The 12,865-nt window shown below is 40.6% G+C and overlaps 1 protein-coding gene across 15 annotated transcripts in view; it reads right to left on the reverse strand.

Moving 5' to 3' along the window:
• The window catches only part of MITF (melanocyte inducing transcription factor), a 224,444-nt gene that overhangs the window by 32,222 nt on the left and 179,357 nt on the right, over nt 1-12,865 (reverse strand). For all 15 annotated transcript variants that reach the window (XM_039230570.1, XM_039230569.1, XM_039230579.1 and 12 more), the window contains 2 exons: nt 1,973-2,200; nt 832-915 (listed from right to left, as the gene is read on the reverse strand). In XM_039230570.1, coding sequence (XP_039086501.1) covers nt 832-915; nt 1,973-2,200 — 312 coding nt within the window. The remainder of the gene's footprint in view (nt 1-831; nt 916-1,972; nt 2,201-12,865) is intronic.

Genomic DNA, 12,865 nt, shown 5'->3' on the forward strand with positions numbered 1-12,865 from the left:
TTCTAACTGAGTTGAAGAGTCAAATGGGCCAGGAGACTTATGTACAACCTCTCGTTGTAAATTTTTAGGGAAATAAAATTAGTGGGCCTGGTGTGATAGAATTTTTTAAATCATTTCTTTTTCTGATTAAAAAATCACTAATACAAGTTAATAATAGGAAATAGAGAAAAGTAAAGAATTTTTCATTGCTTATTCTTCTTTCTTTTATATATCTATACACACATTGTAAAATATGTAAGTGTTAATAAATGTTTGTGGCATTATTTATTCATCTATTAAATAGGATGTCACAGAATAGAGACTAGAAGAATCTCTAATCACTTCGAAAAAATCCATGAAATATTATTAAATTAGAAAATTTCAAATGCATGTTTCATGGGAGTCCATTTTATAAAACAATATATAGATCTCTCTCTCTCACACACACACACACACACGTACACACACACACACATACACACACACACAAATACCCAAATCGTGGTTTTACTAATAGCCTATTGAAGTTGCTACCCTACAAATTTGTGTAACACACTGATGATGGTATCTAAATGAATACATCATTTTACATTTTGTCTTACAATTTATGGATTTCAAACACTTTTTAATGACTTAAAGCAGCTTAAGGAAAATGCACTTCAAGTTTAATTTCCCTTAGTTATTTAATCATCAGACACAATGAGGAAAATGGCCCTGTTTGTAGCTTTCTCCATTAAAAAAAAATCAATGAGGGGAAAAAAACCCTGAAGTCATCAGGAAGGCGTGAGGAGCCACAAATATAGATTCGCATTAGAAAGTGTTACATCCTTGGGCTGCCGAGTCATTCAGTACCTGCATGCATGACGCTCGTGAATGCGTGTTCATAGTTGGGCATTCGCTTTCCGCCCTGTTTTGCTCTTCAAACTTATAAAATCCCTGCAAAAACACAAGCAAAATCAGCCCATGACTTGGATTTGCAAACGACTTTTCAATGACACGTTCACATGAGGCTGAATGTGTAGCAACAAGATGAACTAATAAGCTTTCAAACAAAGGAGAATCTGACTGAGAAATAAAATGATGCACAAAGAAATTCCATCCAACCAGCTTGACAGATGACAAATATGGACAGAGAAAAATAAGACAGTTGCTTTGGGCACAGGGGAAAAGAATGAGTCCCTCTCGAAATTAGAACTCAGAAACTTCAGAAAAGTCACCTCTGAAATCACAAGAACATTTCAGAGTACTGTGAAACTCCATTAAAATGAGGCTTATCATCTCATAATTTGGAAATAACAGGCATTAAATTACAACTCTCCTCTCAGGTATTTTTATGCTTCAAATTTTGATGCAACAATTAGCTTGAGGTGCATTTGAATCTTGTCTCCAATCCAGCCTTTACAAAAGCAGACTCCACGGCAGCGGCAATCTCATCATGAAACGGAATTTATCTAGCAATTAAACCTTTGCTTCTCTGTTAAATTCTCACGTGCTACATTATTCAAATCCATCCACGCACATTCTGTGCTTTTTTTTTTTTTTCTCTTCAACTCAGGGAGAAATAAAAATAATATTCCAGACATTCACAACAGGCGGAACTTCTAAACCGCCTGTCCCACACCTTTTCTATTTTTGTTTTTCCTTCTCCACCTTGCCTTCTCCTCTCTGCATTTTCACTGCTTTGTAAATGGGAAGGCACTGAAAAGAAGAGAGCGCTCAGCTAACAAAGCGGAAACAAGGTGGGAGAGAAAGTGTCCCCGCCTCCACATCCCACTCGGGAGCGGCCAGGTGTCCTGTCCTGAGCCATAACCCAATAACCCAGTGACGGTGAGAAAGAAGTCGGAGAGCGGCGGCCACGTAGCAGAAACTGGGACAAAGGCCAGCGCATGTGGCCCCGCAGACAGACTAGAGTCCAAAGTCAAGTGTGGGAATAATATCCAACAGACATTCATTTAGTGTAAGAAGACAGGAGAGGGGAGGAGACATGAATTACCTCTTTTTCACAGTTGGAGTTAAGTGTGAGCATAGCCATGGGGCTGTTGGGTGCGCTGCTCCCCGGCACTGGTGGCATGACATGATCGCCAGGCTGGCTTGGACATGGCAAGCTCAGGACTTGGTTGGCATGTTTATTTGCTAAAGTGGTAGAAAGGTACTGCTTTACCTGCTGCCTTTGGGCTTGCTGTATGTGGTACTTGGTGGGGTTTTCGAGGTGGGTCTGCACCTGAACATAGCCACGGAGGGAAGAGAAGACAGCGCCGTTATTTGTGAGTTTCGGTCGGCTCTTTGCTCAGGCACAAACATGAGACTGGCCAGTCCACCAACAGAATAAATTATTAAGCCCCTGTTTATGTACCAGGCACTTTGCTAATGGATTTTGATATTACTGAAGTTTAAAGTCTAACTCTCAGGATTTGGGGTAATACTTTGCCCTGTTTTATTTCCCTGCTAATGAGCTGCACATCTCCTGGAAATCTTGTGCCCTTCTGCTCATGTCTAAGAATTGAAAATTTGCAACCATCTGTAGGGTAAAACTTTCCCCAACACAACTGGAAGAGTTTACTGAGATGAAAACAATCTAGAAAAAGGAGCATAACAATTTATTTTACTTTCCTTGGCAAACAGAACAGCTTTCTGTTTAAAAACACCAAAAACCTCCTTAAGAACCAGCTGTAAAACGGTTGTAGAAAATAAACAGAAACATTCTGATGATTAAATCAACTGGTTGTAGATTAATTCCTCCCACTTTCATTTGGACATGATTATTCAACATTTTAATTAAGATCCTGAACTCAACATTAAGCCGTTTCTTTCAAATACTTCACACTTACATGTATGTGCTTTTAAAGGCATGGCAATTAAGGCACCAGGATATTTTCCCTCCTTTCTTATAAACATTAATACAGAATTAAAAATGCCTTTTTGTAAAAAAAAAAAATCAATAGTACTCATTTTAAAGTTACTTTCTCCTTGATAAATACAACTTAATCTTAAGAGCTCCTAACAGGAGCTGATGGACAGAGTACAGCCAGGCACTAGGGGAAAAAAATACCCTACTGATATTTACTTTGTTCAAAACCACATTGAATTCCTTCTTATGGTATCAAATAGTAAACAGCATTAAACTAGTAGACTTGCACTTATTGGAAAGAATACAATAAAATGAAAAGGTGAATTACACAATTTATTGCATTGCATTCCAGACACTAAATATGATAAGAGTAAAGCTCACCTGATAGTGATTATATTCTAGCATTTCCAGCATAACAACGTTTTAGGTGGCCCCAATCCAACGAGAAACGGTAGCCTATTCACTCCCTCTACTTTCTGTAATGCCGATTTGCAGACTGACTGGCATAGAGAAGGCACTATAAACAAGGCATCCTGAGACACCACCGGAAACTTTATCACAGCAGCCCTGCTTATAATAACCTAAGCTAATTAGTTATGCATGTAAAAAAAAAAAAAAAAACATTCGCACAAGGGGCTTTTTTTTTTTTTTTTTTTTTTTTATGCTTTTTTTTTCTCCATTTTTTAACAGGGTTTTTTTTTTTTTTTTTTTTTTTTTTGGGAAGCCCAACGAGCTTGGTCCTCAATATTTGTATCAGCTTTTCCCCCTGGCTTGACGTCATGGTTTTTTTCATAAATATAAAAGAACCTTTTTAAGTGATGAGCTATCAAAGTCCAACTCACTGTCAGATCAAGGCCGATTCACTATTCATCTTTAGTTCCAGTAGTATTAATAGACAATGGTATTTCTCTTTCAGCAATAGGTTAAGAGCTAGATGCCCCCTTTGGAGTAGACACTGTCTAAAAGCTACTATTACACATGAGACTTTACAATGGCCACATAACTCTGTAACTGCCAACTGCAAGAAGAGAGTCTATAGAGGAGTCTCTGTGCTGCACTTTCAAGTTCAATGGCCTCATCCTATACTCTAGTCTCAGTGTGCATCTTATTCTTAGCTGCATGGATATGTAACTCTCCTGCTGACCCTGCATCAGGAAGAAGGGAAACTATTCTAAGCAGAACAGGAAAAACATACACACACACAGGGCTAGATGTATATTTATGTGAAGAATGAGAAATAAACGTCTCCCCAATTTAACCAAGGTGGGAAGCATAAAAATGTTTTGTAAAACTCTTTTATTACAACTCTTAGGGCTAGGGAAGAGTAAGAGTTACCATATACATGACTAATGTACTTCTATCTTTACTCATTTATTCGCTCCATTATTTACTGTTATTATATGCTAAACACTGTGTGAGACCTGGAATATTCATTGTGAACAAATAGATCTGACTGCCAGCTTCATGGAACTTGTAGTCTGGGGTGAGACAAAAGAAGAAAAAGGCAAACAAATATATATATCTAGACATTATGATAAATGGTTAATATTAACTGCTGAAATGAGGAGATATTTAAAGCATAAAAATTTGAAAATCAGTAATGCTGTCCAAATCCCAGGAAAATGGAAGTTCTTTACATTGACAACCTCAAAGTATCTTCAAATGACTGATCTAACATGCACACGGAGGTTCACAGAGACATTTTAAGTTTATGAAAGGGTCCAGACACGATAATGATGAGGACAGCAGACATTACTAAAATAAACATAAAATGAGGGCAATGTGTGTAATGTGCTTATTTCACTATTACACTTAAAAAAAGAAAGGACTACACATTTAAAAATAAATGTTAATTCACTGGCAGATCCTTATTCTTTAATGAATTAGAATTTTATGCTTTAGTAAGGAAGGAAGTGACCTTCTCTGTTTGGCATTGCCAGCAAGTTCTTTACTACATCCAGGTTTGGGTGATCAGAGTTGAACGTATTTTGTCCCTTCACGGTCACTATCTTCTTAGTTTTCAAGTAAGTTGAGAACAGAATGGTTGTATAGGATGTATATACACACATGCAGGAAGCAGAACATCTCCAGCTGTCTCCAATCCAAACACTGGAAACAGGTCACATTAGTGAGGAACATGAACTCTAGGGCTAATAGGGAGTAGGGAGGTCTGTGGCCAACTGGAACACACATGCCTCATCTAAAAGAAATGGCTGACATGAGCTGTAGCTGACTGTGGCCACATGGGTGTACCAATCCAGTCCGGATCTTTCAATTCTGAGATGTAGCTGGGCAATGTAAACTTCTTTTTGAAGTTAAATCTCCCAGATTAAAAAACTGACACCTAATTGTTGGACTTTTCACACTGCATAAGACAAGTTAAACACATCTGTGGGCTAGACTCAACCCAGAAGCCACTAGAATGCGGTCTCTGCTTCACACCACCCTTAAGGATAATCTTCCTATCTACATTCCCTGGGGGTGGCCTAGGTTCTGAGGACTAGTTACTGTCAAAACCCAGGCATTTCCTGGTGCTTCTCTGAGAGACAACATGCCTAACAGCACAGTGAGAAGGACAGTTAAGAATTCAAAACCTGCATTCAAATTGTGACTTTGCAACTTAACTGTTTATGTGACCCTTTGCAAGTCATTAGCTTTTCCAGGCTCTCATCTCCCCATGTGCTCAAGAGGGTTGATAAGAGAGCCCGCATGGTAGAGGTTTTCAGCATTAAATGAAATCACACTTCTGACAGGCTTAGCAATATATCTAAAAAACAGCAGTTCACAGCCTTTTTCTTTTTTTTTTTTTGGTCTTAAGATGGTTTCAAACCGTTCAAATCAAGAGTATTTATGTGAGTTCTATCTATCAGTGCTTATCATATTAGGAATTAAAGCAGAAATTTTTAACACAAGATTATACACTACCATACATGCCATCGGCCATCAGCACAATGACATTTATGAAGCTTTTATAAAACTCCTCTGTAAAATCACCAGATGGGCATGAAGAAAGGAAAGGAATCTAGTATTATTAAGAAAGTAGTTCTGACCTGGCCAAAGCACTCTAAGAGTCTTGGAGGTACCCAGGGTGCTTTGATCACCCTTTGAGAACTGCTGATCTAGAACACAAGTAATATTAAAGCATTGTCACCAGCCCATCCTAGCCATGTTATTTGCCACTGTGTACCAGTGGTGTGTGACACAACCTCAGTGTCTTGCCTCCCTTAGCCAGAAGACGCTAGAGGAAGACACTGAACCCTCTAATTTCCTCATAGCAATATTATGAGGCTTTAAAGTCCTGTGACAATTTTTAAAGCCATGTAAATAAAATTTTCTGTCTTAAAAGCCATATAAATAAAACCATCCTAAATCATAGCTTTTGAGTTAGTGATTTCCCTTTTGTTAATTTTTAAATAGCCAATCAGTCAAGCTTGCAAATGAAAACATATATGTAGCATTAAACATCTGTATGACTGCCTGATAATTTTTGCATGCTGTTTACCTTCAAACTAACTCTCTAAGTTAATGAATTTGGAGAGCCAAGTTAGGTATTGCTGAGCATCTGAAGCACAGACCACAAAACAAAGCTAGAATACGTCAGTCACACTCTATCAAAAGATACTCTTTTGTTGATATAATGGATATTTCATATAAATAAAGTATGTTAGCTATCTCATTAAAGTGAAAAACTCGAAAGGCTTTGAAATTCATCTTCCTGGTTACTGCTACTATCTTTTTGTGCTTCTTCCGTTCATTCAGATCCTGAATTGATACCAAGAGAGATGGGATGGATCACCTTCTAACTGTCACACATTTGCTGTGCCACTTCCTAGGTGACAATGACAGGTTATTTTCCACCAGTTTCATTGGAAAGAGATCCTGGAGCACATCAGTGTGAGATGGTACCTAGAGATAACTATCATCTTGACTGACAAAAGAATTAATTTGCTGGAGAGAAAGAAAAAATTCCCACTGTTCTTCTATTCCCTCTACTATTTGTAAACCAGAATGTAAATAATAAAATTGAGGGAAGAGTCCCATAATCCTTTTAGCTCATAATCTATTTTTTTAACATGTCAGTCCAAAGTTCAGATTTCTCATTTTATGTTTAGGGAGAAAATGTGCCCTGTTGCTTAGTCAGTTTAAGGAATACTGAAGGGATTATAACTCAATCAATTGCTATCCGCTACTGCCCCCAAATCCCATTCTTTTATATTGGTTTTTTAAATGACAATTTATAGAGATGGTCAATTAAGCAATCCCCATCCTGGAAAACATAGCAAAACAGACAAAGGTGGCTTTCTTAAACGACTTGGCAGAAGTCTTGTCCAGGGTCACATCTGAAAGGTACAGGGTTCATTTCAGTCTCACAATTATACCGTTGCCACAAAAGAGAACTCAAGCCCAAAATACATGTTCTCAAGCACTCAGTCATGTATTCTGACCTAAGAGAGAAAAGAATCAAAACGGGATGCAAACAAAAAGCAAAAGCAAAGGCTTCCACAAAGGAGAAAGACAAGGCACTGAGGTTGACAAGCCCAAGCCCCTTGTCCTAACATAGTCTGCCCAGCAGCCCAGCTGGGTCCACTCCTTATGCTGGTACAGCCTGTCAACTAAGAATACATTTTACATTTTTTAATGGTTGGAAAAGAATCAGAAGAAGAAGATTTCATGATACCTGAAAATGATATGAAATCCAAATTTCAGTGTCCATAAATAAAGTTTTCTTGGCACCCAGACATGCCCGTCCATGTGCATATTGCCCCTGGCTGCTTTCACACTGCAGTGGCAGAGATGGGTGGTTACAATAGAGCCTGCCTGGCCTCCAAACCCTAAAGTACCGACTCCCGGGATTTTTATGGACAATGCCAGCCTCTGCTCTGTAAAAGTTTTGCCAAACTGGAACTCAGCTTTCCTAATGAAACAGAAGTTTTAAGACGGAAAGAATAAGGGGACTTTGTTAAATATGGTATATGTATATACAGGTTTGTGGTTGTTTCTCCAAATATTGTCTAAACTAGACAAGCAGCTGGGTAGGAACACAGGGTGCATTCAGTGATTGCCCATTTTAGAGACAAACAGAAACTCTGAAAAGAAAGCTGTTAAGACCTGTCAAGGTTGGACATTCAACCAAGGTCTTCCTCATGCTGTCTCCAGCAGTAAAATATACAAACACCCTTCCCCATTGATGAATTTTAGCCTAGGGCTTTAACTGAGTTAAGAGGGGAAGATAAAACAATGTAAACCCAGACGTGTACTTACATACTCTGTGTGTGCACATTCAAATATATACGAATTTATATCCAATTTCTCTGGCCTCTATATGTTCATACTACTTCTTATCATATACTTTGTAGGATCATCAGGCTTCTGAATTCAGAGAAATGAGTTAGAAACATGTACAAAAGGAGAGGAGAGCAAATCTATTTCTCTAAAATGGTCATGCTTTCCTAACAGGTGTTTCACCCTTAGCTGATGACCTATAAAACAGTGTGCTTATTAAAAACCACAAGGTATGCATACTTTGGGGTTAGGACAAACAATATTTAGTAGCCCCAGGCAGGAAAAAAGAGTATTTATAAGTAAACTCCTACTTTATACATTGTTTTTTTCTCTCAGACTAAAATAAGCCAAAGGTCTGAGTATAAAAAGAACATCAAGTTTTTATCTCAGCCAAAGAGAAATATGAGATTTTAGAGGGGTAGCTGTCTGTCTGCAGAATATTTATAATCCCAAAATAAAAACGCCACTTTCAGAATTAAAGCCCTATGAGCGAAGTGGCAAAGCCCAATAAACTTAGTCCATTACTCACCTTCATAGAAGACTATGCATTTACAGGTCCTGCACTCTAAAGATTGTATCAGCCATTATGCATGGATATGCCATCCATACTCAGTAGCAAAATTTTAAAACATATATTAAACTGAATTAACATGCATTCCCTCAAAAATCTCTACCCTGTAACCAGACACTGTGCATTTTATATTCACTCCAAACTTAGGCCATTTAAAAATAAAACTAAAAAGTCACTTGGATAACCACATAAAATATTCTTGAAAGCTTCTTCGTGCAGTTTTTTTTTTTTTAATCATATGATAATAACTGAATACAGAAACAACTACAGAAGAAATCTGATGTTGATAGTTTTAACCTCTTCTTTTGGGTCATTGCTGTCTGAGACTATACCCAATTGCCTTCGAGCTGTATACAGAAAGAACTAAATATAGGTTTGAGTGCAAACCTTAATGTGTATATAAATCACCCGGGATCTTGTTAAATGCAGCGTGATTCTGTAGGCCTGGGGTGGGACCCAAAGTCCCACATTTATAATAAGCTCCCAGGGGGTGCCCACCCTACTGTCCACAGACCACACTACACTTGGATTCAAGGCTGTAATACGTTCTCACCTGGACTTCTGCTCCCAAGAAAGTTACATGTTCATGATTCATTCAATAAATATTGCTTGAGTACCAACCAGATGCCAGACAACTGTCCTCCTCTTACCCAGGCTGTTCAGGGGAGGATCTAGAGAGAAGGCGACAGTTAAGCACAGGCTTGCAGTTGGGGAGGAGATGAACCAGGCAGATAGGTGGGAAGAGCACCCCAGCAAAGTGCAAAAGTCCTCAGGTGTGAACAAGCCTGGCCTGTTCAGGGAACAGCAAGAGGTTCTTAACACACGTTCTTCACTTGGCTTCCAATCTACCACACGCACCTGGTTTTCCTCTTACCTCTTTTCTTTCAAGTGTTTATTTTTGAGAGAGAGAGAAAAGAGACAGAGAGAGTGCATGTGTGTGTGTGTGAAAAAGTGACTGAGAGAGAGAGAGAGCACAAGCAAGTGAGGGAGGGGCAGAGACAGAGGGAGACAGAGGATCCCAAGTGGGCTCTGCACTGACAACAGAGAGTCTGACGCAGGGCTCAGGCTCACGAACACTGAGCCCAAGTCGGATGCTTAACTGAGCCACGCAGACGCCCCTCCTCTTACCTCTTTTATTATTTCTTTTCATTCTCCTTGGCTAGTTCTGTCTTCTCCTCCTAAATAAACATCACAGCGTCTCCATGCTCAGAGCTTGATTTTCTCTACGGAAATGCACAGCCTTGGTGACCTAAGCTGACTCAGGGATTGAAACACCAGGTCCAGGTGTCCCTGAACTTCAGATTCACCTCCACCTGTCTACTCCATAGCCCCATCTGGAGGACTGCAGACATCCCAAACCTCACACAGTCATCATCCCCTCCAAGCCAGCTCCTCCACAGTCTTCTCCACTTTTGTGGATGGCAACTCTATCCTTCCACTAGGCTACAACATAGAAAATTACCTCTTGGGGCGCCTGGGTGACTTAGTCGGTTAAGCGTCCGACTTTCGCTTAGGTCATGATCTCGCGGTTCGTGGGTTCGAGCCCCGCGTCGGGCTCTGTGCTGACTGCCAGCTCAGAGCCTGGAGCCTGTTTCAGTCTGTGACTCCCTCTCTCTCTGACCCTCCCCTGCTCATGCTGTCTCTCTCTCTCTCTCCTAGAAATAAATAAAACATTAAAAAAAAAAAAGAAAGAAAATTACCTCTTGTTTTTTCCTGTAGATCAAAAAAATGACCTTCATATGGTTCAATCAAGGTACACACTCAAAACCTTGGTCATCTTTGACTGCTTTCTTTACATCTTCTATCCAATCTATAAAGAAGTATTGGCTCCTGGGGCACCTGGGTGGCTCAGTCGATTAAGCATCTGATCTTGGTTTAGGTTCAAGGCATGATCTGATAGTCTGTGGGTTCAAGCCTCACATCAGGCTCTGCGCTGGCAGTGCAGAGCCTGCTTGGGGTTCTCTCTCTGCTCCTCCCCTGCTCGCTCTCTCTCATACACTCTCTCTCTCAAAATAAATAAACTAAAAAAAAAAAAAAGTATTGGCTCCTTTATCAGAATATATCCAGAATTTAACTGATTTTCACTGCCTGTACTGTTACCATCTGATCCATGCCATCATCATTTCTCACTTCAAGTAGTGAACGTCTCTTCCACTGGCTTCTGTCTATACCCTCTTTTAGTCTATTTTGAACACACTGATTAGAGTGATCGTTATAAAATATGTCACTACTTTGGGAGAAAAAAAATGACAACTCTGGAATGGCTCCGTATTTATCTCTGAGGAAAAAAAATGTTCTTACAATGAAAGGCCTACAAGTCCCTAAATCAGGGCCATTCATCGTACTTGTTAGAAATGCAGTCTCAGGCCCCACCCCAGACCTAAAGAAGGTGACTCTTTGCATGAGGGCCGGAAATCCATGTTTTAACAAGCTAACCCGGGTAGATTGTTATGCCCATCAAAATTTGAAGAACTCTCTGCCCCCTTTGCCTACTTTCCACTCTGCCCTGGAACCGTGGCCCGTCTGATTTCATCTCCCACAACCATCCTAAGGGCTTATTCAAATTCCCAACCCTCGCCCTACCAGTGTTCCTGACCCTCACACCCTGTTCTACTTTGCGCAGAACATGCCTGGCACACAGTAGGCACTCAGCAAGTATCCGGCCAATTGGTGAATGAATGGAGCCGCTGCGGCTGAAGCACACGGACGCTGCGGGGAGGAGAAGCTGAGGGCAAGGAGTCTGATTGTATACGGCACTGCAGTGTCCAGAGGCTGGGATTCTGACAGCCTCCAGAAACGTCCTGAGGAAATGGAGAAGAGACAAGTATTCGCTCTTCCTAATTCAGAAAGCTCTAGAGGAACTAGGTCTCAGGGCCAACATGTGATTCAGAGCCTGCCTCCCTACTCTGAGAGATAAGGCTAAAACTCCCTTTTCTCTTCAGCGTCTTCCCCGAGAATGCCAATTCTTATAGCTCTCATCGATGAGGCTTGGGGCCCTTGGAGTCTAGGATGAACAGCCATGAGCCTGGATATCTGCCTCTGGGTCTAAACTATAGACCCCACAATAAGCCACCATGAAAGCACAGGTCCCCAAATAAGTGGCCCATGGGCACAGTCCACAGGTACAGCTTACCATTCTACCCAGTAGGTTAATTAATAGTTAGGAATTTTCACACCAAGTTTTGGATTTCTAGTTTCTCTGGACCAGTCAGGACACCCAGCAATGTTGCACACGGGCCAGCACTGGACAGAGCTGAGTGGCAGCTTCCCTCTCTAGATGAGCCACTTGCTCTCCATTTGGCCACCATTCCATCACCCCTTGTACCCACAATGATATGCAGCTTGAGCCACTAACTCTTCTACCTGACTTCTGAAGGCACCTGAACTGCGAGCCCTTTAAATACTCCACACTCCTGGACATAGTTCCACATCTGATGAACAGTGATTACAAAGCAACATCAAATGAACAGTCTTATATGACATGGGACAGAATATAAAGTAAATTGGTATAACCTTAATACGTAAAATAAAATGGTATAAACTTTTAAAAAGTTCCATGCCCGCCCATCCAGTAATTGAACAATCAAGCACTTTTCTAAGGAAATCAACAGATACAGGCAAAGATTTAAGATTAGGTACAATGGATGTAGTGTCCATCAGAGCATCAACCATCATAGGAATGGTCAAATTACTCCCCTAAAGCCCCGTGCCAGGTTTCATAAGTCGTTCACAGGGACACAGCCTTGCCCCTTTGTTTGCATATAGCCTATGGCTGCTTTCAAATTAGAACAGTGCTACATCCCAGCTGAGCAACAGACCTTATGTCCCCCAAAGCCTAAAATATCTCATCTGCGGCCCTCTATAGGAAGTCTGCCAACCTGACATCTATTGAAACAAACAAAAAAGAAAACAAAAATCTAATAGTAGGCAATGGATTAAATTAATTACAAGGGAACCACCTATGTTCAGGGTTCCCCCGACCTTGGCCTGGCGGACCCTAGGGCCAGACACGTCTCTGTTACAGGGCTGTCTTGTGCACTGTGGGACAATCAGCAGCATCCTTGGCCTCTACCCAATAGATGCCAACAGTACCTTCCCCGCAATACCCGTGGTGACAACCAAATATGTCACCAGACTTGCCAGACATCCTTTGGGGAGCAAAACTGCCCCCCAGTTGAGAACCA

Source organism: Hyaena hyaena, unplaced genomic scaffold (assembly GCF_003009895.1).
Source record: "Hyaena hyaena isolate Hyena2069 unplaced genomic scaffold, ASM300989v1 scaffold_48, whole genome shotgun sequence".
NCBI classification, from domain to species: domain Eukaryota; kingdom Metazoa; phylum Chordata; class Mammalia; order Carnivora; family Hyaenidae; genus Hyaena; species Hyaena hyaena.